This window comes from Oncorhynchus gorbuscha, linkage group LG09, assembly GCF_021184085.1.
Source record: "Oncorhynchus gorbuscha isolate QuinsamMale2020 ecotype Even-year linkage group LG09, OgorEven_v1.0, whole genome shotgun sequence".
In the NCBI taxonomy this organism is placed as follows: domain Eukaryota; kingdom Metazoa; phylum Chordata; class Actinopteri; order Salmoniformes; family Salmonidae; genus Oncorhynchus; species Oncorhynchus gorbuscha.
The window spans coordinates 42,722,902-42,747,231 of record NC_060181.1 but is presented as its reverse complement, the minus strand read 5'-3'; the positions used below and the strand labels follow the sequence as shown (position 1 = coordinate 42,747,231).

At 42.4% G+C, this 24,330-nt stretch overlaps 1 protein-coding gene across 2 annotated transcripts in view; it reads right to left on the bottom strand.

The window, feature by feature from the left end:
- Positions 1-5,100: 5,100 nt before the first annotated feature.
- Positions 5,101-24,330, bottom strand: part of LOC124043660 (oxysterol-binding protein-related protein 10-like) — a 91,171-nt gene continuing 71,941 nt past the window's right edge. Inside the window, exons 8-13 of one of the 2 annotated variants that reach the window (XM_046362463.1) lie at positions 21,496-21,648; positions 18,989-19,484; positions 12,504-12,690; positions 9,546-9,728; positions 6,699-6,852; positions 5,101-6,322 (exon numbers count right to left, since the gene is read on the bottom strand). In XM_046362463.1, the coding sequence (XP_046218419.1) occupies positions 6,230-6,322; positions 6,699-6,852; positions 9,546-9,728; positions 12,504-12,690; positions 18,989-19,484; positions 21,496-21,648 (1,266 nt within the window). In that variant the 3' untranslated portion in view covers positions 5,101-6,229. The remainder of the gene's footprint in view (positions 6,323-6,698; positions 6,853-9,545; positions 9,729-12,503; positions 12,691-18,988; positions 19,485-21,495; positions 21,649-24,330) is intronic. The other variant, XM_046362464.1, reaches the window with a different exon arrangement.

Sequence of the window (24,330 nt, the reverse complement as noted above, 5' to 3'; positions counted from 1 at the left end):
AAAAATGTCAAGAACTTTTAACATTTCTTCAAGCGCAGTCGCAAAAACCATCAAGCGCTATGATGAAACTGTCTCTCTTGAGGACTGCCACAGGAATGGAAGAACCAGAGTTCTCTGCTGCAGAGGATAAGTTCATTAAAGTTACCAGCCTCAGAAATTACAGCCCAAATAAATGCTTCAGAGTTCAAGTAACAGATGCATCTCAACATCAACTGTTCAGAGGAGACTGTGTCAATCAGGCCTTCATGGTTGAATTGCTACAAAGGAAACCACTACTAAAGGACACCAATAAGATGAAGAGACTTGCTTGGGCCAAGAAACACGAGCAATGGACATTAGACCAGTGGAAATGTGTCCTTTGGTCTGGAGTCCAAATTGGAGATTTTTTGGTTCCAACATCCTTGTCTTTATGAGACACGTGGGTGAACAGATCTCCATGCTCCATATAGTTGGAAATACACATTCGGAGGAGGTGGTGTGGGGGTGCTTTGCTGGTGACGCTGACTTATTTAGAAATCAAGGCACGATTAACCAGCATGGCTACCACAGCATTCTGCAGCAACACGCCATCCCATTTGGTTTGTACTTAGTCCCACTATCATTTGTTTTTCAACAGGACAATGACCCAACACACCTTCAGGCTGGGTAAGGGCTATTTTACCAAGATGGAGTGCTGCATCAGATGACCTGGCCTCCACAATCCCCCGACATCAACCAAATTGAGAAGGTTTGGGATGAGTTGGACCGCAGAGTGAAGGAAAAGCAGCCAACAAGTGTTCAGCATTTGTGGGAACTCCTTCAAGACTGTTGGAAAAGCATTCCAGGTGAAGCTGGTTGAGAGTGTGCAAAGTTGTCATCAAGGCAAAGGGTGGCTATTTGTTGAATTTTAGATAATGTATTTAGATTTTTTTTAACACATTTTTTGGTTACTACATGATTCCATATGTCATATTTCATAATGTGTCTTCTATTATTCTACAATGTAGAAAAGTCCAAATAAAATAAAATAACTTGAATGAGTAGGTGTTCTAAAACTTTTGACCGGTAGTGTATGTCTACAGACAAACCGTATTCTGATCTTAACTTAATTCTACCACCTTTAAGTGTGAGGAAACCAAGAATAAGGTCTATCGAACCTACCGGTTCCAAGTAGAAAAAGCATCTACTTAATTTTTTCCCTGATTAGAAATTACACCATTCTCCATGCACTGTAATTTACAATTTGATAAAATATATTAATAAACTGAGTAATCCAATTGGACAAGGGAATTGTAAATATAAATGACACTTGTTTTAGATATAGCGAGTGATCTCCAAAAGTATTGGGACGTTGACAGTTTGTTTGTTTTGGCGCTCCTAATCCAGCATTTTGGATTTGAAATTATATAATGACTGAGGTTAAAGTGCAGACCGTCAACTTAAATTTGAGGGTATTCTCATACATTTTGGGTGAAACCTTTAGATGACAGCACTTTTTGCACATGGTCCCCCAATTTTAGGGGACCAAAAGTATTCGCTTCCCTTGACTTTTTCCACGTTTTATTACAGCCTGCATTAAAAATGTATTTTGAGATTTTGTCATTGGTTTATACACAATACCCCAATAATGTCAAGTAGAGTTGTTTTTCAAGTCATTAAGTATTCAACTCCTTTGTTATGGTAAGCATGTCACTGTTAGTGTTAAACATGAGTTCTGAATGACTACCTCGTCTCTGTAAGATCCCTCAGTTGAGCAATGAATTTCAAACAGATTCAACCACGAAGACCAATTCCTCACAAGGAAGGGCATATCTCTTTGATTGTGGTGAAGCCTGTACATAATAAAAAATTTAAGGCACGAAACTAATTCTGTAAAAATGTGGCAATGTGTTATGTTTGAAGCCAGACCAATACAATGCATAGTGGTGGCTGCATCATGTTATGGGTATGCTTGTAATGGTTGAGGACTGGAGAGTGGAGTGCTAAGCACAACCTCCCTGACCCAGTCTGTAAAACCTCCATGTTTCAAGCAGACCACCATAGTCCCTGTGCCCAGGAATGCCAAGATAACCTGTCTAAATGACTATCGCCCCGAAGCACTCGCATCTGTAGCCATGAAATGCTTTCGAAGGCTGATTCACATCAACACCATCATCCCAGACACCCACCCAGATGACGCACTCCACACTGCCATTTCCCACCTGGACAAAAGGAACACCTATGTGAGAATGCTGTTCATTGACGTTCAACACCATTGTGCCCTTCAAGCTCATCACTAAACTAAGGACCATGGGATTAAACTCTCTCTGTAACTGGATCCTGGACTAGGCAACATGCAGCAAGTCTGGAACCAACAGGACACTGAATAGCTTATAGCTATAAGACTGCTAAATAGTTTATCATCTATCCCATCTATCCCATTACCTAGTCACTTTATTCCTACCTATATTTACAAATCTACCCCTGCACATGGACTCAGTACTAGTAACCTGTCCTGTGCAACCTGGTCCTGGACTTTCTGACGGGCCGCCCCCAGGTGGTGAAGGTAGGAAACATCTCCACCGCACTGATCCTCAACACTGGGGCCCCACAAGGGTGTGTTCTCAGCCCTCTCCTGTACTCCCTGTTTACCCAATGACTGTGTGGCCATGCACGCCTCCAACTCAATTGTCAAGTTTGCAGACACTATCGGTAGGCTTGTCTACCAACAACAACGAGATGGCCAACGGGGAGGAGGTGATGGCCCTCAGAATGTGGTGTCTGGAAAATAACCTCTCACTCAACGTCAACAAAACATAGGAGATGAATGTGGACTTCAGGCAACAGCAGAGCACCCCCTATCCACATCGACAGGATAGTAGTGGAGAAGGTGGAACGTTTAAGTTCCTCGGCGTACACATCACGGACAAACTGAAATGGTCCACCCACACAGACAGCGTGGTGAAGGCACAACAGCGCCTCTTCAACCTCGTCACCTACAACACTCACAAACTTTTACAGATGTACAATCGAGAGCTGTATCACTGCCTGGTATGGCAACTGCTCCGCCCACAACCGTAAGGCTTTCCTGAGGGTAGTGAGGTCTGCACAATGCATCACCGGGGGCAAACTACCTGCCCTACAGGACACCTACACCACCTGATGTCACAGGAAGGCCAAAAAGATCATCAAGGACAACAAACACCCGAGCCACTTTGTCTGTTCACCCCACTATCATCCAGAAGGCGAGGTCAGTACAGGCGCATCAAAGCTGGGAGCGAGACTGAAAAACAGCTTCTATATCAAGGCCATTAGACTGTTAAACAGCCATCACTAACATTGAGTGGCTGCTGCCATCATACAGACTCAAATCTCTGGCCAATTTAATACATTTAAAAGGTATCACTAGTCACTTTAAATAACGCCATTTTAATAATGTCTACAACCTACATTACTCATCTCATATGTATATACTGTATTCTATACCATCTTGCCTATGCCGCACGGCCATCGCTCACCATATATTTATATGTACATATTCTTATCCTTTACATTTGTGTGTATAAGTCAGTCATTGTGAATTTGTTAGATTATTTGTTAGATATTACTGCATTGTCGGAACTAGAAGCACAAGCATTTTGCTACACTCGCATTTACGTCTGCTAACCATGTATGTGACCAATACAATTTGATTCGATTCATTCCTTGTGTTATTACTTTTTCTATTTATTCCTTGGACTCTTATCATTTTCTCTCTGCATTGTTGGAAAGGGCCCGTAAGTAAACGTTTGACTGTTAGTCACGGCCATGTGGTTGTTGCTGTGGATCATTAGTAACAGTAAAAAAGACATGTAGGCTAATTCAATCGTTATGGAACGATGGTAACAGTTGGAACCCAACGAATGGCACAATACTTGGCTGTGTCATCACAGTATTGCCGGAACTGATCAGGTATATAGCCTACTATTGTACACTTCCCTCTCTTACAATTCTATGTACACTAATCTTCCAACATTACCTTGTGTTAAAGAACTGAATGTGGCAATTTTCTGAATGACTCAAACCACAGTTCTTTCTTTCGTGCGTAAAGGCTCTCCAAACCTGTTTTTTATGATTCGTAAACACTTTCCGAACCCTAAATAATCTACAAGATCTGAGTATTCTTAAATCGACCAATTGGTGCTGAAACAGACAAATATTCACATATTTAGATGGTTTTATTTAAATGATCCCTAACATTCTGTTCTCTCAATATATTCTATTGAGTCTTTCGACAAAATTCAAACTAAAAGGCACACCGTATTTAAAGTGATGGCTAATGTATTGAAAACCCTATTGAATGAAAACTCCACAAGAACATCTGTTGGCCAGGAAGTGGGATGTTAATTCAGCAGTTTAATTTATTCAGTGCGTGCAAGGGAACCACACCTGCAAAGCCCGGTAGGCACTTTCATAAGGTAAGTCGGTATACCAACTATTGAGAAGTGCGTAGGAAAGGTGTGCGTGAGAAATGCGCAATTTCTTAAAGTTGGAATCGGGCCCTTCTCCAAATTACTCAGTAGCTGCAAGAAACTGGACTGCTACTTTTCATCCCTGCTGATTTTCTCATTTGGACTGCAAGGAGATCCTGACGTTAATAGAGATACCATGATAGTACTACAATGTGATGCTGCAAGACACACAGTCTATAGTCATGGATGGTTGAAATTACTTCACAACCAGAGAATATAGATCACTATCACTATAATCTATATCACTATTCGAAGACTAAAATATGTAGCAAACTAAAAACAAAGATGTTCCATTAGTTGTTTGGCTGAATAATAAATATAATAAAGGCAATCAGATACAGCGCATTTGGAAATATTCCGACCCCTTTTTCCACATTACATTTCCAGTCTCATTACAAACGGTCAGAATACTTATGTAAATAAGATATTTAAAAAAAAATGTTAATACAATTGCAAACATTCTAAAAAAAAACATTTTTGCTTTGTCGTTATGGGGTGTTGTGTGTAGAACGATGAGGAAATTGTTTTATTTAATCAATTTTAGAATAAGGCTCTAACGTTTGTTCCATTACAGCCTTATTTTAAAATGGATCAACATAAATAAATAACATTCCATCAATCTACACCCAACACCCCCTAACGACAAAGCAAAAACAGGTATCTTTGCAAATTGTGGAGAAAGTCCAGGGGTCTGAATACTTTCCGAATGCACTGTATAATAGTATTTAACTAAATATATACACAGTATATACTGTACGTCAGTTAGTACATTTTGTGAAAATGTAAACGTATAATAGCTATGCATGACCCAAAACATCCCCTCCACCACCACCACCACTGTACCTCATATCCTGTCAACAATATAATTCAGAAGGACATCTGGAGAGACGGTGCCCCTCTGTGAGAATGTGGTTGTGTCTTCCTGTGCACCTCATCCATATTCAATGCAGAGGCAGCCCACTGAGATATTAGCATGAGGAGTTTGTAAGCTGGGTACAGCCCCAGCTTAATTATGTGACATCAATGCCAACCTAAGGACACGTCCCTGGAAGGAGGAAAGACCCCATCGGGAGATGGACAGTCGGACACGCCGTTGGAACCTAAAGAAAAAAACAGTGACGGAGTGGTATTACGACCGCAGTAAGCGGGGAAGGGAGTGATGGGAAATCTGTTTGCATGGAAGAGCTGAGGCAGACAGCTCCGTTCAGGAATGGTCGAAACTCCTTCCAAAGGTCGGGATGGGATAAGGATGGGTGGAATGGAAAAGTGGTAGGAAATCGGCTACTTCTAGTCATCAGCATTTGTTAAAAACAGGACGGGAACTCATGTGACACAAACGCATCTCTGCCATGATCACGGTTGTATTCCACCAACACTGCAATGGACTCCTGATCTGATGCCATCTGCATTCTGATGCTGCGTGACAAATAAAGGCGATTGGACCAAAATGGACCATGTATGTGTCAACACAACTGGTACAAAAGAAATGGTGGCAAATCATATCATACTGTGCATTTGCAAAAAAATATTGCCTTGGGCAAAGTGAAAAATTGAAACGCTCTACCTTCGAACACTATAAAAATCTATATTTGTCCCACTCCCACCCTCGTAGTTCAAGTGGAAACCACTTTGGCACCTTGATCCACATGAGTGTGTCCTTTGTCCGTGTCATTAAGAGTCAGTATCTCAGGTCCCAATAGAGAGTGGCATCACTCCCTCAATACGCTGTTCCGTCATTATCCTTCCCCTGGCCTAGTCCCTCATTTAGGGGGATAGAGGCACTCTGTTAGAGCAGTCTGGTTCTTGTGCCAGTGCGATTTCCACAGAGTATTGTGGTAGATCCAGCCTTCTCCCTAAAAGGCAAGAACAAAGACACAAAAACCAGATGAGCATCCGTGGTTCAATTGAGCCGGATTCACCTGGAGCCGGGCTCCTGCACCTTGGGACAAAGCACCCTTAGTGGAGGTACCAACAACCAGATGTATCCAGTTTTCAGGGATAGAGCTCATTCAACCTTGCTCCCTTTTCCACTGAAAACCGGATGTGGGACCTCCGCACAGGCGTTATCTTTCAGGTTAGGTCAAAGAGCCGAGCTCCAGCACTTCATGGGTCCAGAGAGACAAGCAGGGTACAAAGTCAGATAAAAGGTATGATCAACCAAGGTAAGGGATAAGATTGAACATATAGTTTTATATTTAACCCCGGCTCAACCTCCTCCTGGAACGGTACCTTTTTGCTGAAATATGTGGGTGTCCAGGGCGAGTTGTCTGCAGCTCTCTGCATCTCCTCCCTTCTCTGGCGCTCCTCTAGATGATGCTTGTGTTCCGTGGCCTCGTCCATGTTCCCCTCCTTCAGTGACTTGGTGACATGCTGCCATAACCGCCTACACAGACACATAAACAAAATGTATATAATTGGGTATCACGAGCCCAAGAGTGGACAGAGCATGACATTCCATTCCAAGACCTACAGCTTCTGAAATTGACAGTGCCCCCTTTCAACCAATCACAGAACAAACTGCTCTTCCCCATCATCCTGTTACAACTCTGAATGCGCTGCTAGTTGTCAGCAGACCCTTTTTCTGGCTTTTTAAGGTCATCAGAACCAAAGGACAACTAAACCCATTTCTTCACTGTATTAAAACTGTTGGACTCTTGACATGTTGATATAACCTGGAAATATATATACTGAACAAAAATATAAACACACAACATGCAACAATTTCAAATATTTGACTGAGTTACAGTTCATATAAGGAAATCAGTTAATTGAAATAAATTCGTTAGGCCCTAATCGATGGATTTCACATGACTGGGAATACAGATAGATATGCATCTGTTGGTTACAGATGCCTTCAAAGGAAGGGGTGTGGATCCCAAACATGCTCAATGTGTGAGATGTCTGGTGAATATGCAGGCCATGGAAGAACTGGGACATTTTCAGCTTCCAGGAATTGTGTACAAAAAGATCCTTGCTTACATGGGGCCATGAATTATCATGCTGAAACATGAGGTGATGGTGGCAGATTATTGGCACGACAATGGGCCTCAATAACTTGTCATGGTATCTCTGTGCATTCAAATTGCAATCAATATAATGCAATTATGTTCATTGTCCATAGTTTATGCCCATACCATAATTCCACAGCCACCATGGGCCACTCTGTTCACTGCGTTGACAATCAGCAAACCGCTCGCCCAACGTCTGCGGTTGTGAAGCCGGTTGGAAGTACCGTCAAATGGTAGAGAAATTAACATTCAATTCTCAGGCAACAGCTCTGGTGGACATTCCTGTAGTCTGCAGTCCAATTGCACGCTCCCTCAGAACTTGAGATCTGTGGCACTGCAGATTTTAGAGTAGTGCACCTGTGTAATGATCATGCTGTTTAATCAGCTTTTTGATATGCCACACCTGTCAGGAGGATGGATTATCTTGGCAAAGGAGAAATGTTCACTAACAGGGACGTAAACAAATTTGAGAACAACATTTGAGAGAAATTAGCTTTTTGTGCATATGGAACATATCTGGGATCTTTTATTCCAGCTCATTAAACATGGAACCAACACTTTACATGTTACTTTTAGATTTTTGTTCAGTTTGTTCATTGTGATACTTTTCCTCATGTTATTAAAAGGTATAATGTGGATTTTATAACAAAATGTCTGGACTTTAATCATGGTCAAATTTGGACTCCACAGACAACTTATTTCATCTTAGCGATTGTTTTTATTGATCAAAACTCCTTTAAACATTCTGTGAACACTTATGAGTGTTCAGTAAATGTGTTTTGTTCCCCGGGTCGACTGGGCGGTCCCAATGACATTGTCTGTCCGTTAGAGCCCGCCTTCTCAAAGAACCCCTATAAATTAGAGGTCTTACTAAACAGAAATCAGATCAGGTGCCGAAGGGCGAGGACACATCATTGGAAAATATGATCCCATCTTCTTGGAAACCACACGCAGATCAAGGAAGCCTTATCCAACTCAGACAGAACAATCCCCTAACAGGAACTCTGCTGAAACCGAAAAATGGATCACTCATTACGAACCACAGTCTTCCATACACTCAAAAGGGGAACTGAATCAAAATGATATTGCACCCGAGTGCCTTAAAACACTATCCGTTTGGACTGAACAAACAGAGCTGGACTGATAGAGACAGGGAGCCTATGCTTGAGCTCCGAAGAGGGCCTTCTTCGACTGAAAGCGCCAAACACCAGGACCCCTGACCGACCGTTTTTCCCTGTGTACCGCTCTATCACAACAGAAACTCAATTGAACCAGATGACAATCACATTCAAGTAAATACCTCATTGCATTGACGCTGTGTCTGTGTAAAAGTGGTGGCAGTAACTGATTATTGTAAGACTGACAGCCTAGCCAAGCCCACTGGCGACCCCTGGTGGATGAACCTATAATTTCACAGTTGTGAGGTTCTCATTATTTCCCTCTCAGTTGATAAGACCATCTCGCCCTCAAAAGTCTGGTGAATGTATGTACTGTAGTATTTTCTGAGTTCAAGTTCATGTATACTGACCTGTGGAGAATCTCACCTCGATAACTGTGTTGTATTCCGTTAGCCTATAACCCTGTTAACTACCTCATTTTCCAGCTTTAGTCTAGTGAATAAAGACGACTTTCAGAACGAGAATATAGTAACTGACGTTTTAAGACTGTTGTTGATATAGGATTGGTGCAACGGTTAAGGGTAACTACTGACAGAGTTAATTAAAAGGGACATTATGTAAAAACCCTTAGCGGTGCTCCAAATGAAGTACTAAACATTAGATCAATTCATTATTCCAGTAATTAGTCAATAAATTATCTTGAATATCCACAGCCAGCAAAAAACACACATAGGTAACAAGATGGCTACTGTTCAGTATACACCATAGCAAAAAACATTTTAAAACTTTCTGAAACGGAAAACACAAAATGTATATTTCTTATTGGACAAGTCCGGATAGTCCCTCCTCGTTTCAGTCCTGTTTACTTCTGTTTGGTGCCTAATGAACACGACCCTGGTCCACTAAGAAGGGACCGTAAATACAGCATTTTGGACCCGGGAGCATCTTACCTGGACTCATTCCGTCCCTGCTTTTCCACAGGCCGGAGCTTCTTCTTGATGATTGGCAGTTTGGTTGTGTCAATCACTTTGGTCTCCCCACTACTATAGGTGAACTCCAGGGTTCCGTTCCACTCCCCCTGGGCCTTGCACACAATAGTGTTGGTCGGATTGTGTTTGATCTCTGCAGTCACCCTGAGAGGAACATAGCAGCAATGTTCAGAAGATTCATTTTGTGGCAGCCCATCGTTGCTCAACATTACTCTTATGATATATTGTGCTGCCATAGTAATATTGAATGACAGTGAAGTCCAACAGTATTTGGACAGTGCCATGTTTGTTTACTTATTTAAATAAGAATAGAATGTTTGAAATGTATGTAACTTTCTCACTCATCATGATTCACAATTCACCCGTGATGATCCGTAATCATGGTAGCATCCACATTCACGTAGAAGTGTCGAGAAACATATTATATTCTTATTTACAATCAGAGTGGCTCCAAAATTAGACAACGCATTATACACCATTCATTTCTCGTCTGCTCAAAATAATCTGAAACGCAACCGAAAACAAACTGCAAATGCATCCAACAATTTTATAGTCAGAAGCTTGATGTGGTCATTTGCATGTTAGAAATATTGGACCAAATAACTTCACCTTTGACTACTTTAACACACATATAAGTGAATTTGTCTAAATACTTTTAGTACCCGAAAATAGGGGGCCTATGTACAAAAAGTGTTGTCATTTATTAACGGTTTAACCCTAAAAGCACCAACAGGTGATTGGAACAAAACTAAGGAGATGATTGTGGACTTCAGGAAACAGCAGAGGGAACACCCCCCTATCCACATCGATGGAACAGTAGTGGAGAGGGTAGTAAGTTTAAGTTCCTCGGCATACACATCACAGACAAACTGAATTGGTCCACTCACACAGACAGCATCGTGAAGAAGGCACAGCAGCGCCTCTTCAACCTCAGGAGGCTGAAGAAATTCGGCTCGTCACCAAAAGCACTCACAAACTTCTACAGATGCACAATCGAGAGCATCCTGGCGGGCTGTATCACCGCCTGGTACGGCAACTGCTCCGCCCACAACCATAAGGCTCTCCAGAGGGTAGTGAGGTCTGCACAACGCATCACCGGGGGCAAACTACCTGCCCTCCAGGACACCTACACCACCCGATGTTACAGGAAGGCCATAAAGATCATCAAGGACAACAACCACCTGAGCCACTGCCTGTTCACCCCGCTATCATCCAGAAGGCGAGGTCAGTACAGGTGCATCAAAGCTAGAACCGAGAGACTGAAAAACAGCTTCTATCTCAAGGCCATCAGACTGTTAAACAGCCACCACTAACATTGAGTGGCTTCTGCCAACACACTGACACTGACTCAACTCCAGCCACTTTAATAATGGGAATTGATGGGAAATGTAAAATATATCACTAGCCACTTTAAACAATGCTACCTAATATAATGTTTACATACCCTACATTATTCATCTCATATGTATACGTATATACTGTACTCTATATCATCTACTGCATCTTTATGTTATACATGTATCACTAGCCACTTTAACTATGCCACTTTGTTTACATACTCATCTCATATGTATATACTGTACTCAATACCATCTACTGTATCTTGCCTATGCTGCTCTGTACCATCACTCATTCATATATCTTTATGTACATATTCTTTATCCCCTTACACTGTGTATAAGACAGTAGTTTTGGAATTGTTAGTTAGATTACTTGTTGGTTATTACTGCATTGTCGGAACTAGAAGCACAAGCATTTCGCTACACTCGCATTAACATCTGCTAACCATGTGTATGTGACAAATACAATTTGATTTGATTTGATTTTGAACTGATGGCAAAATGACACTTTCTGTTAAACAGTAACACTTCTTATTTTATTCATCTTTCGTAACACAAGTAAATGGTTTCAATTGAATCCCCCAAAATAAGCATATCATTTAACATTTTCGCACATATAGTCAAATCTCACGTTTAAAAATAGACGGTTTTTTTAATGCGTTTTCATGTTTTGAACAGTTATTTTGATACATTTCATCCATAGCAACTTGCCATGAACATGTCTTTGTTATCCATTCAAAGTGTTGTGTTCCTGTGATACTCAGGAGGTTGAGAAATTGGCGATTGAGCTCATCTGACATAACGGTACAACCTTAAACAGCCACCGATATATTATCGATATGGACGCTGGTGCTGTCAGACTTTTAGCTCTAACTTTGGGATGCTATGGGCTATCAACTCAGTTCCAAATGCACCCGAAAGATGAGACTCAACTTGATATAGACACATCGACTGGAATCTAAATATGTATTTACATTTGAGTCCTCTTCGTTATACTAGTGGGTGCCACGTCCAAATCGACAATTTCCCAAATCTGGGGTGGCTCAATAACTATATCTTTTCAAGGTACATACATCTAGCTATATTCCAAATGCGGTGCTTTAATCACAAACTTGTTTTTATTTTATATATTAAGTCCATATTTTCAGGGACCATGATTATACAAAGAGAGATTATTTTTCGTTTTACACAGATATCAACCTTAAATTGTGTTTTTATGTCGGTAACTAGTTGCTTGACAAAAAATGTCAAGGATAAATAAAAAAGAGCATTCAAATAATCTCTCACACACACACACACACACACACACACACACACACACACACACACACACACACACACACACACACACACACACACACACACACACACACACAGACAGAGACCGAGAGAGAGAGACAGCGAGACAGAGAGACAGATAGACAGAGAGAGAGAGACAGAGAGAGAGAGAGACAGAGAGAGAGAGACAGCGAGACAGAGAGACAGAGACACAGAGAGACAGAGACACAGAGAGACAGATAGACAGAGAGACAGAGAAAGAGACAGAGAGACAGAGAGAGAGAGAGAGGGAGAGACCCACCTGTGTACCTTCCCTCCATAGAAAGGCTTGGTGTGGAATGTGACTGTGGCTGAGTATCCACTCTTGGCACAGTTGATGGTGACTTTGCCACCCAGCTCCACCCATGGCACAGTGAGGATGGAGCGGGCGTAGGCACAGGGCAGCGTGAAGACATACTCCTCGTCATGCTCCAGAAGGCATAAGGTACCTGGTGAGCAGAGAGGGAAAGATCAGGGTCAGGTCAGGTCAGATAAAGGTCAGCATCTTATTGGTGCTGGTCTGGTCCCAGGCTGTTTCCGCTCTCTTGGAACCTCTTTATAAAATTGTACAGTGCCTTGCGAAAGTATTCGGCCCCCTTGAACTTTGCGACCTTTTGCCACATTTCAGGCTTCAAACATAAAGATATAAAACTGTATTTTTTTGTGAAGAATCAACAACAAGTGGGACACAATCATGAAGTGGAACGACATTTATTGGATATTTCAAACTTTTTTAACAAATCAAAAACTGAAAAATTGGGCGTTCAAAATTATTCAGCCCCTTTACTTTCAGTGCAGCAAACTCTCTCCAGAAGTTCAGTGAGGATCTCTGAATGATCCAATGTTGACCTAAATGACTAATGATGATTACACACAGGTGGATTGTATTTATCAAGTCTCCGTATAAATGCACCTGCACTGTGATAGTCTCAGAGGTCCGTTAAAAGCGCAGAGAGCATCATGAAGAACAAGGCACACACCAGGCAGGTCCGAGATACTGTTGTGAAGAAGTTTAAAGCCGGATGCGGATACAAAAAGATTTCCCAAGCTTTAAACATCCCAAGGAGCACTGTGCAAGCGATAATATTGAAATGGAAGGAGTATCAGACCACTGCAAATCTACCAAGACCTGGCCGTCCCTCTAAACTTTCAGCTCATACAAGGAGAAGACTGATCAGAGATGCAGCCAAGAGGCCCATGATCACTCTGGATGAACTGCAGAGATCTACATCTGAGGTGGGAGACTCTGTCCATAGGACAACAATCAGTTGTATATTGCACAAATCTGGCCTTTATGGAAGAGTGGCAAGAAGAAAGCCATTTCTTAAAGATATCCATAAAAAGTGTCGTTTAAAGTTTGCCACAATCCACCTGGGAGACACACCAAACATGTGGAAGAAGGTGCTCTGGTCAGAGGAAACCAAAATTGAACTTTTTGGCAACAATGCAAAACGTTATGTTTGGCGTAAAAGTAACACCCTGAACGCACCATCCCTACTGTCAAACATGGTGGTGGCAGCTTCATGGTTTGGGCCTGCTTTTCTTCAGCAGGGACAGGGAAGATGGTTCAAATTGATGGGAAGATGGATGGAGCCAAATACAGGACCATTCTGGAAGAAAACCTGATGGAGTCTGCAAAAGACCTGAGACTGGGACGGAGATTTGTCTTCCAACAAGACAATGATCCAAAACATAAAGCAAAATCGACAATGGAATGGTTCAAAAATAAACATATCAAGGTGTTAGAATGGCCAAGTCAAAGTCCAGACCTGAATCCAATCGAGAACCTGTGGAAAGAACTGAAAACTGCTGTTCACAAATGCTCTCCATCCAACCTCACTGAGCTCGAGCTGTTCTGCAAGGAGGAATGGGAAAAAAATTCAGTCTCTCGATGTGCAAAACTGATAGAGACATACCCCAAGCGACTTACAGCTGTAATAGCAGCAAAAGGTGGCGCTACAAAGTATTAACTTAAGGGGGCTGAATCATTTTGCACGCCCAATTCTTCAGTTTTTGATTTGTTAAAAAAGTTTGAAATATCCAATAAATGTCGTTCCACTTCATGATTGTGTCCCACTTGCTGTTGATTCTTCACAAAAAATACAGTTTTATATCTTTATGTTTGAAGCCTGAAATGTGGCAAAAGGTCGCAAAGTTCAAGGGGGCCGAATACTTTCGCAAGGCACTGTACATGCCATAGAATACTGAAGAAGCTTTTGCAGAGACCACTAGGGAAATAAATGGCCACATCCTCTGCAAAATACAGTATTTCCATACCATAAATATATACATTCAGCCTCACTAACAACATGAATGGTGTGCATCATTAGCCAGGTCCCCCCCTGTTACTCAGGAAGAACAGAGGACGCCCACTGTGCACGACCCCACATCGCCCCATGCATTGATTTCTCTCCCTTTGTGATGTTCACAGTACCATCTTTTGGGATACGCGGACTGGATTCCCCATAAGAGAGGACATTAAAGTTAATGCACAACATCTCTTCACCTACGTCACCATAAACAGCCTGTTGGGTCATAAGGTCATGGGACATATATTTCAAATGAGCATTCCCACCAGCCCCTGCTCTGTGGGTTGCCCATCTATTGCTTTCATGTCTTACTCGTAAAACCAATTATCTTCCACTGCAAAAACACCTATGGGGGTTATCACTTAACCCAAGAGCAAACCATAGGAAAGCATAGAAAATGGCATAAGCATCTAGTCAATGCTATCGCCCTCTACTGTTAACTATTAGCTTTCGTATATGCAGTGCAATCTCCCTGAATGAAACCGGTTTGAGTTTGCAACCCTAATTACCACAGAACACATGATTAAATGAATGTCATGCCTGTGACATGCATGTATTACTATAATTGAGTCAGTAGAGAAATCATGTGGAAGTTCATCCCATGACTGGCTGGCATATACTCTTTTGGCTATATTACAAGTGGGGGGAAAAATGTATTTCGCAATCGATCCTTCTCCCCGACCCTCTGGTCTTATATTTAGATGCACTATTGTAAAGTGGCTGTTCCACTGGATGTCATAAGGTGAATGCACCAATTTGTAAGTCGCTCTGGATAAGAGCGTCTGCTAAATGACTTAAATGTAAATGTAATGTAAAATGTCTTACTCTGTCCACCTCTCCATACTGTGTATGCAATGTACTGTACTGTCCAATGTCACTGAATTAATACGGTCTTTGGTTGAGAGCATAAAAGGCACAAAAATCGAACATTTACAAACCTCACATTGACCCACCGTGCTGTCCATGACAACCCACAGCCACCGCAAATCACAGCAGGACAAGATTGTATCTGATACATGCTTACAGTACTCTCTTCTCCACCAAATATCATCTTACTCAGCACCAAGCAACGCAGCACTAAATATCGGCCGCTCCAAAAAGTTTGATCTTTTCATTAGAGGCGCATTACTCATCAAGATTCCAAACCACACAGGCCTCATCAAGATTCCAAACCACACAGGCCTCATCAAGATTCCAAACCACACAGGCCTCATCAAGATTCCTAACCACACAGGCCTCATCAAGATTCCAAACCACACAGGCCTCATCAAGATTCCAAACCACACAGGCCTCATCAAGATTCCAAACCACACAGGCCTCATCAAGATTCCAAACCACACAGGCCTCATCAAGATTCCAAACCACACAGGCCTCATCAAGACTCCAAACCACACAGGCCTCATCAAGAATCCAAACCACACAGGCCTCTAAATGTGAGAGGGTCACCGTCGTGCTTAGAAAGCAATCCCACGGTGAACGCACAAATCCTGTGGTATGATTCACCAGTTATTCAAAAATGTACGTCAAACATTTTCCTGGCATGGACAAGTAACAGGAATTTTTGTGGGAATTCAGGTAATCAATTTATTGTAAAATGTCAAAACGTTTTCTGAGAATGCATTCAAATATACATTTTCTAATGGTATCAAGGTTTTAAAAAATATATTTTGTGTAAAAATAAAGAAAATTATAAGTGCCTAATTTGCATAAATACATTGGAGGTATTTGCATATATGAAACATTAACATAAAGTGGTGGAACAGGACTTCAACCACCAAAAACTTGCTCTGTCTAGGCACCTCAAACTCAACTCTTGGACTTCAAAGCCTGTTCCGCTCCATTTTTTCATGGTTGCCCTCTAATCAGGGACTGATTTAGACCCGGGACACCAGATTGTTGCAATTAATTATCAGGTAGAACAGAAAACCAGCAGGCTCCGGGCCTTGTCGGGTAAGAGTTGAATACCCCTGGCCAAGGTCTACCTGCACCGTCTAGACTGCCTCATTAATTACTGTTGTTGTCATGTTCTGTTGCATAATTCAACAAGTGTGTGTCACAGCAGCCTTCGCTTTGGCTCCCCCTCCTGGCCAGCTCAGGCATTCAGCGTTGCCGTCCTTTTAGCTGATGCCGAACCTACTCCTGGCAAACGCCCTTCACTCATCAACCCTGGACTTGTGTAATGATGATGAGACACACCTGGTTCCAATCCCCACTCTATCACTATATACACTCCCTCTGCCATTTGCAAATGTTACTTGTTTTCCTGGGAGAAATCTCTTACTATTTCCTGAGTACTTTATATTTTGTACTTTGGGTTTGCCCTGTGCCTTTTTGTTTATGAAGATATATTTTGAGCACAACAGTGCTTGGGTTTCGTCCCGCTTTGATCTATGGTGCTTAAATAAATTCAGTAGTTCTACACCTGTGACTGCCTCCTGCCTACTCCTCTCTACACCAGTGACAGTGTGCCAATAGCAAGATAGAGGATTGGATTGGCTCTAGATTACACCTCTCTATACATACTTTATACTGTTTGCGAAACCAGAAATAATATCACTATGATCAGAGTGTTCATTTTCAGAAGTTTTAATTTCAGTGCATCGAATGTGTAAACATTTAAAATGTATTAAAATGATAAATCTTTTCAATTCCACAACACCCAACAAAATAAAGCTGTCTGTCTTTTGTGATGTGTCGAGAAGATGTGTTAAATGACCCTGTGCATCTTTCTTTTGGTGTTTTTCAGAGTCAGTAGAAAGGCCTCTTTAGTGTCCTACGTTTTCATAACTGTGACCTTAATTGCCTACCGTCTGTAAGCTGTTAGTCTTAACGGCCGTTCCACAGGTGCATGTTCATGAATTGTTTATGGTTCAGTGAACAAGCATGGGAAACCGTGTTTAAACCCTTTACAATGAAGAGCTGTGAAGTTATTTGGATTTTTACGAATTATCTTCGAAAGACAGGGTCCTGAAAAAGGGACGTTTCTTTTTTTGCTGAGTTTATGATTTGAACTCAATCATGTACGTACTTATGGTGTCAGCGTTTAACTTCTTATGGCTGGGGGCAGTATTGAGTAGATTGAATGAATAAGGTGCCCAGAGTAAACTGTCTGCTACTCAGGCCCAGAAGCTAAGATATGCATATTAGATTTTGGATAGAAAACACTCTGGAGTTTCTAAAACTGTTTGAATGATGTCTGTGAGTATAACAGAACTCATATGGCAGGCAAAAACCTGAAGTTTTTGCCTGCCAACCAGGAAGTGGGAAATCTGAGGTTTGTAGGTTTTTGCCTATCCAATATACAGTGTAAAATGTGGTCCAATTGCACTTCCTACGGCTTCCACTAGATGTCAACAGTCTTTAGAACCTTGTTTCAGGCTTCTACTGTGAAGGGAGAGCTAATAAGAGCTGTTTGACTAAGAAGTCTGGCAGAATGCCATGAGCTAAGTCATGCGCGTGGCCGTGAGAGCGAGCTCTGTTTCTTTTCATTTCTAAAGACAAAGGAATTGTCCGGTTGAAACATTATTGAAGATGTATGTTAAAAACATCCTAAAGATTGATTCTATCCATCGTTTGACATGTTTCTACGAACTGTAATATAACTTTTTTGACTTTTCGTCTGGACTAAGTTCCTGCACCTCATGAATTTGGATTTGTGAACTATACACGCTAACAAAAAGGAGGTATTTGGACATAAATGGACTTTATCAAACAAAACAAACATTCATAGTGGAACTGGGATTCCTGGGAGTGCATTCCGATGAAAATCATCAAAGGTAAGTGAATATTTATAATGCTATTTATGACATCTGTTGACTCCACAATCTGGCAGGTATCCGTATGGCTTGTTTTTGGTGCCTAAGCGCTGGACTCAGATTATTGCATGGTGTGCTTTTCCCATAAAGCTTTTTTGAAATCTGATACAGCGGTTGCATTAAGTATATCTTTAATTCCATGTAAAACACTTGTATTTTCATCAACATTTATGATGAGTATTTCTGTAAATTGATGTGGCTCTCTGCAAAATCACCAGATGTTTTGGAAGCAAAACATTACTGAACATAATGGATTTTGGATATAAATATGAACTTTATCAAATAAAACACACATGTATTGTGTAACATGAAGTCCCATGAGTGTCTGATGAAGATCATCAAAGGTTAGTGATTCATTTTATCTCTATTTCTGCTTTTTGTGACTCTCTTCGGCTGGAAAATTGGCTGTGTTTTTTCTGTGACTAGGCACTGACCCTAAACATAATCGCATGGTATGCTTTCGTCGTAAAGCCTTTTTGAAATCAGACACTGTGGTGGGATGAACAACAAGTTTATCTTTAAAAGGGTGTATAATACTTGTATGTTTGAGGAATTTTAATTATGAGATTTCTGTTGTTTGAATTTGGCGCCTCAACAAACCCGAAGCACATCAATTCACTCACCTTCCCCTATCATGGACACACCAATGGACATGCCCATGAACTTGCTTCTTGTCCACACATGGGTGTTGACACACATACTCCTCTCTGGGCACTCGCAGTAGAATCCTGAGACGGGCGGGTGGTGTGACACCTGCTCAGCCACGAAGCGAACCCGGTAACACTCAGTCCCCGATGGATCGTCCTGCTGTTGGGTGTTGTTGGGGCCCCTGGAGGCTGCTTCCCTGGGGCCCTGAGACCTGAGGGGCCTCACTCTGTCCCGAGGCACCTCCCAGGAACAGTGGAATGTCTCGCCCAGTGCCGGGTTGTAGGGCTTCTTGGCCACAGCTCCTTTGCGTCCCTCGTGGAAGGCGGTAAGATAGTACTCGACGAAGCGTACGATGCGGTCCTCCGCCGTGGCTCCAGCCGTGATGGACAGGAACATGTCCGGGTGGGCCATGAAGTTAGCGTACATCTCCAGCAGAGAGCGCTTCTCCAGGATGAACGTGGGCAGCACCACCTGGTAAACAAGGCGGGAGGCAACCGTTAAACTACATGAGGGAGACACTTCACTAGATTGCTGGTAGGGAACAGAAATAAAGAGGCGGACTCGTCATAACTCAAACTAAAAGCTATTTTTTTAGTGTCATTCCACTGCCGTTTTGATGCTATTGATGAATTTACTCAACTGAGAAGGCTAGTGAAATGTACATACCAGTACATAAACATGGCATTCCTATTCAGTGAACTGGTAAACATTGGCCATAGCAGCTCTAACATTCCAAGGGAAAACTACAGTGCCTTGCAAAAGTATTCATCCCCCTTGGCATTTTTCCTATTTTGTTGCATTACATCCTGTAATTTAAATGAATTTTTATTTGGATTTCATGTAATGGACATACTCAAAATAGTCCAAATTGGTGAAGTGAAATGAAAAAATAACTTGTTTAAAAAATAAATATTTCTTTGAAATACGAAAAGTGGTGCATGCATATATATTCACCCCTTTGCTATGAAGCCCCTAAATAAGATCTGGTGCAACAAATTACCTTCAGAAGTCACATAATTAGCTCAATAAAGTCCACCTGTGTGCAATCTAAGTGTCACATGATCTGTCACAGGATCACAGTATATATAAACCTGTTCTGAAAGGCCCCAAAGACTGCAACAAGCAAGGGGCACCATGAAGACCAAGGAGCTCTCTCCAAACAGGTCAGGGACAAAGTTGTGGAGAAGTACAGATCAGGGTTGGGTTATAAAAAAATATACAAAGCTTTGAACATCCCACGGAGCACCATTAAATCCATTAATTTAAAAAATGAAATAATATGGCACCACAACAAACCTGCCAAGAGAGGGCCGCCCACCAAAACTCACGGATCAGGCAAGGAGGGCATTAATCAGAGAGGCAACAAAGAGACCAAAGATGACACTGAAGGAGCTGCAAAGCTCCACAGCGGAGATTGGGGTATCTGTCCATAGGACCACTTTAAGCTGTGCACTCCACAGAGCAGGGCTTTACGGAAGAATGGCCATAAAAAAGCCATTGCTTAAATTAAAGAAAACAATAAGCAAACATGTTTGGTGTTCGCGAAAAGGCATGTGGGAGAATCTAAACATAATTGAGCTTTTTGGCCATCAAGGAAAATGCTGTCTGGTGCAAACCCAACACCTCTCATCACCCCGTGAATACCATCCCCACAATGAAGCATGGTGGCGGCAGCATCATGCTGTGGGGATGTTTTTCCATCGGCAGGGACTGGGGAAACTGGTCAGAATTTAAGGAATGATGGATGGTGCTAAATACAGGGAAATTCTTGAGGGAAACCTGTTTCAGTCGTCAAGAGATTTGAGACTGGGATGGAGGTTCACCTTCCAGCAGGACAATGACCCTACGCATACTGCTAAAGCAACTCTCGAGTAGTTTAAGGGGAAACATTTAAATGTCTTGGAATGGCCTCGTCAAAGCCCAGACCACAATCCAATTGAGAATCTGTGGTATGACTTAAAGATTGCTTTAAACCAGCGGTACCCATCCAACTTGAAGGAGCTGGAGCAGTTTTGCATCAGCTCCCTCCAGTGGCTAGATTTGCTAAGCTTATAGAGGCATACCCCAAGAGACTTGCAGCTATAATTGCTTCAAAAGGTGGCTTTACAAAGTATTAACTTTGGGGGGGTGAATAGTTATGCACGCTCAAGTGTTTTCTTTTTGGTCTTATTTCTTGATTGTTTCACCCCAAAAATTATTTTGCATCTTCAAAGTGGTAGGCATGTTGTGTAAATCAAATGATGCAAACCACCCAAAAATCTATTTTAATTCCATGTTGTAAGGCAACAAAATAGGAAAAATGCCAAGGGGGTGAATACTTTCGCAAGCCACTGTACGAAGAGAGCAGAGAGTGTTGGCTGTCTTAAAGAGAAATCATGACATTCCTACATAAATCTCTTCCGTGAACCAGTAAGTGTTGTGTTGGCCATACCAGCTCTAACATTCCAAGGAAAAGACATGAAGAGAGCGTCAGCTGTCTTACCCGGGTGAGGTCCATGCCCAGTTTGAGCTGGGAGAGGAGGTGCAGGATGATGCTTCGCTGGTCGTCCAACACTCCCAGGTCCTCCTCGTCATTGTCCTCCATGTCAGTCACCTCCTCACTGGGGCTGACGGCCTCCAACCCCGCTGGGTGCTGCTGAAACGACAAAGCCAAAAACACACAGACACAAGACTTAGAGTGATCTGACATACAGTGCCAGTCAAAAGTTTGGACACGCCTCCTCATTCAAGGGTTGTTCTTTTTTTTTTTTACTATCGTCTTCATTGTAGAATAATAATGAAGTCATCAAAACTATAAAATAACACACATGGAATCATGTAGCAACCAAAAAAAGTGTTACGCAAATCAAAATGTATTTTATATTTGAGAATCTTTGAAGTAGCCACCCTTTGCCTTGACGACAGGTTTGCACACTCTTGGCATTCTCACAAACAACTTCCTGAGGGAGTCACCTGCAATGCATTTCAATTAACTGGTGTGCCTTGTTAAAAGTTAATTTGTGGAATTTCTTTCCTTCTTAATGCATTTGAGCCAATCAGTTGTGTTGTAAAGGTAATTATGATGCAACTCTGATAGTGATACGATATGGATTACAATCATCATCCTGAATATTAAGCATCACTTCGTGTTAGACAGATAGACACTCAACCATGCAAATTGGCTGGGTTATTATTTATTTGGACATCGCATATTATAGTCTTACTCTTATCCAGACATCATACACACTAAATCACATCCAATATCACACACATCGACCTACTCAGATGTACTATACAGATAATATCTTGATTACATTTTCTGTGGCATTGGCTCACAGGCAAGGGAATAAAACCAAATATTGCTACATTTGTATCAGACATTTGAAATCTCTAATTTTGACCGTCATAATGCCTCTTACGGCAGTAACTTCACAAGCACTAATTATGGTAAATTTAGAATAGTGTCTAGCCATGGTAATTGGTGAAATAAGTATAGCCAGTTATAATTGTAACTGTTTAGCAAATGATAAAAAAGATCAGTCTTTATGTGGCTAAAAGAAAAGGAATATAGCATACACTGTTTACAAGAAACTCACTCTACATTCTTAGATGAAGTTGCATGGGAAAGGGTATGGGGCGGTAAATTAATTTTCTGTCGTGGACAAAGGAACCCTTTAAATACCAGGCAGGGAACACAACCAATTTAATAGTTCCATACACTCATGTTCCATTCATCACATCTTTACATTTCCTTCCCTAGAATGACGGTTCAGCAACATGCAGGGGTTCAAGGTAATCCTCAGAGAATTTCCCCGAGTGCACTGCCTGATTCCTTGCAACGGCTTAGCGCCTCCAGCACGGACTCACAATGCCTTCACAAGCCTTTGATATGGTTGATATGGTGCAGTGAACGTGGACAGGGTTGTGTCCTCCATTTGTGTTCCAGCATTCAGCTGGTGGCGAATCCAATATAGGTTAAAGAAGAGCCCCAGTGCCTTCGATATCTCAAAGGCACAAAGCATAATATATAATGTCAGAAAGTGCTCTGTGGCCAACCAAAACTGTCTTCTTCTCCTCCTTCCTTCCTTCTCCCTCCTTTTTCACTCTCCCTGCCTTTTTATTTTATTTTTTTTCAAACCATGTACAGTATGCATCTGACACGTGACAGACCGCAATGAAAAGTAAATGTAACAAAAAATGTCACCGAGTGTGGGACAGAACACGGTTCTCTGCAAATTACAGCCTGTGTGATGCATTATACAAACAGAATGAACCATTCCTTGGCAAATGCATACATGACTCACTCAGATATCAGGAGCTTTATACTACTTGTGTGGAGAACAGAGCACAGAGGTACTCCTAGAGCGACATGGCGGAGCGAGAACAGAGCACAGAGGTACTCCTAGAGCGACATGGCGGAGCGAGAACAGAGCACAGAGGTACTCCTAGAGCGACATGGCGGAGCGAGAACAGAGCACAGAGGTACTCCTAGAGCGACATGGCGGAGCGAGAACAGAGCACAGAGGTACTCCTAGAGCGACATAGCGGAGCGTGAAGAGAGCACAGAGGTACTCCTAGAGCGACATGGCGGAGCGAGAACAGAGCACAGAGGTACTCCTAGAGCGACATGGCGGAGCGAGAACAGAGCACAGAGGTACTCCTAGAGCGACATAGCGGAGCGTGAAGAGAGCACAGAGGTACTCCTAGAGCGACATAGCGGAGCAAGAACAGAGCACAGAGGTACTCCTAGAGCGACATAGCGGAGCGAGAAGAGAGCACAGAGGTACTCCTAGAGCGACATGGCGGAGCGAGAACAGAGCACAGAGGTACTCCTAGAGCGACATGGCGGAGCGAGAACAGAGCACAGAGGTACTCCTAGAGCGACATGGCGGAGCGAGAACAGAGCACAGAGGTACTCCTAGAGCGACATGGCAGACCGAGAACAGAGCACAGAGGTACTCCTGGAGCGACATGGCGGAGCGAGAACAGAGCACAGAGGTACTCCTAGAGCGACATAGCGGAGCGAGAAGAGAGCACAGAGGTACTCCTAGAGCGACATAGCGGAGCGAGAAGAGAGCACAGAGGTACTCCTAGAGCGACATAGCGGAGCGAGAACAGAGCACAGATGTACTCCTAGAGCGACATAGTGGAGCGAGAACAGAGCACAGAGGTACTCCTAGAGTGACATAGCGGAGCGAGAAGAGAGCACAGAGGTACTCCTAGAGCAACATAGCGGAGCGAGAACAGAGCACAGAGGTACTCCTAGAGCGACATAGCGGAGCGAGAAGAGAGCACAGAGGTACTCCTAGAGCGACATAGCGGAGCGAGAAGAGAGCAC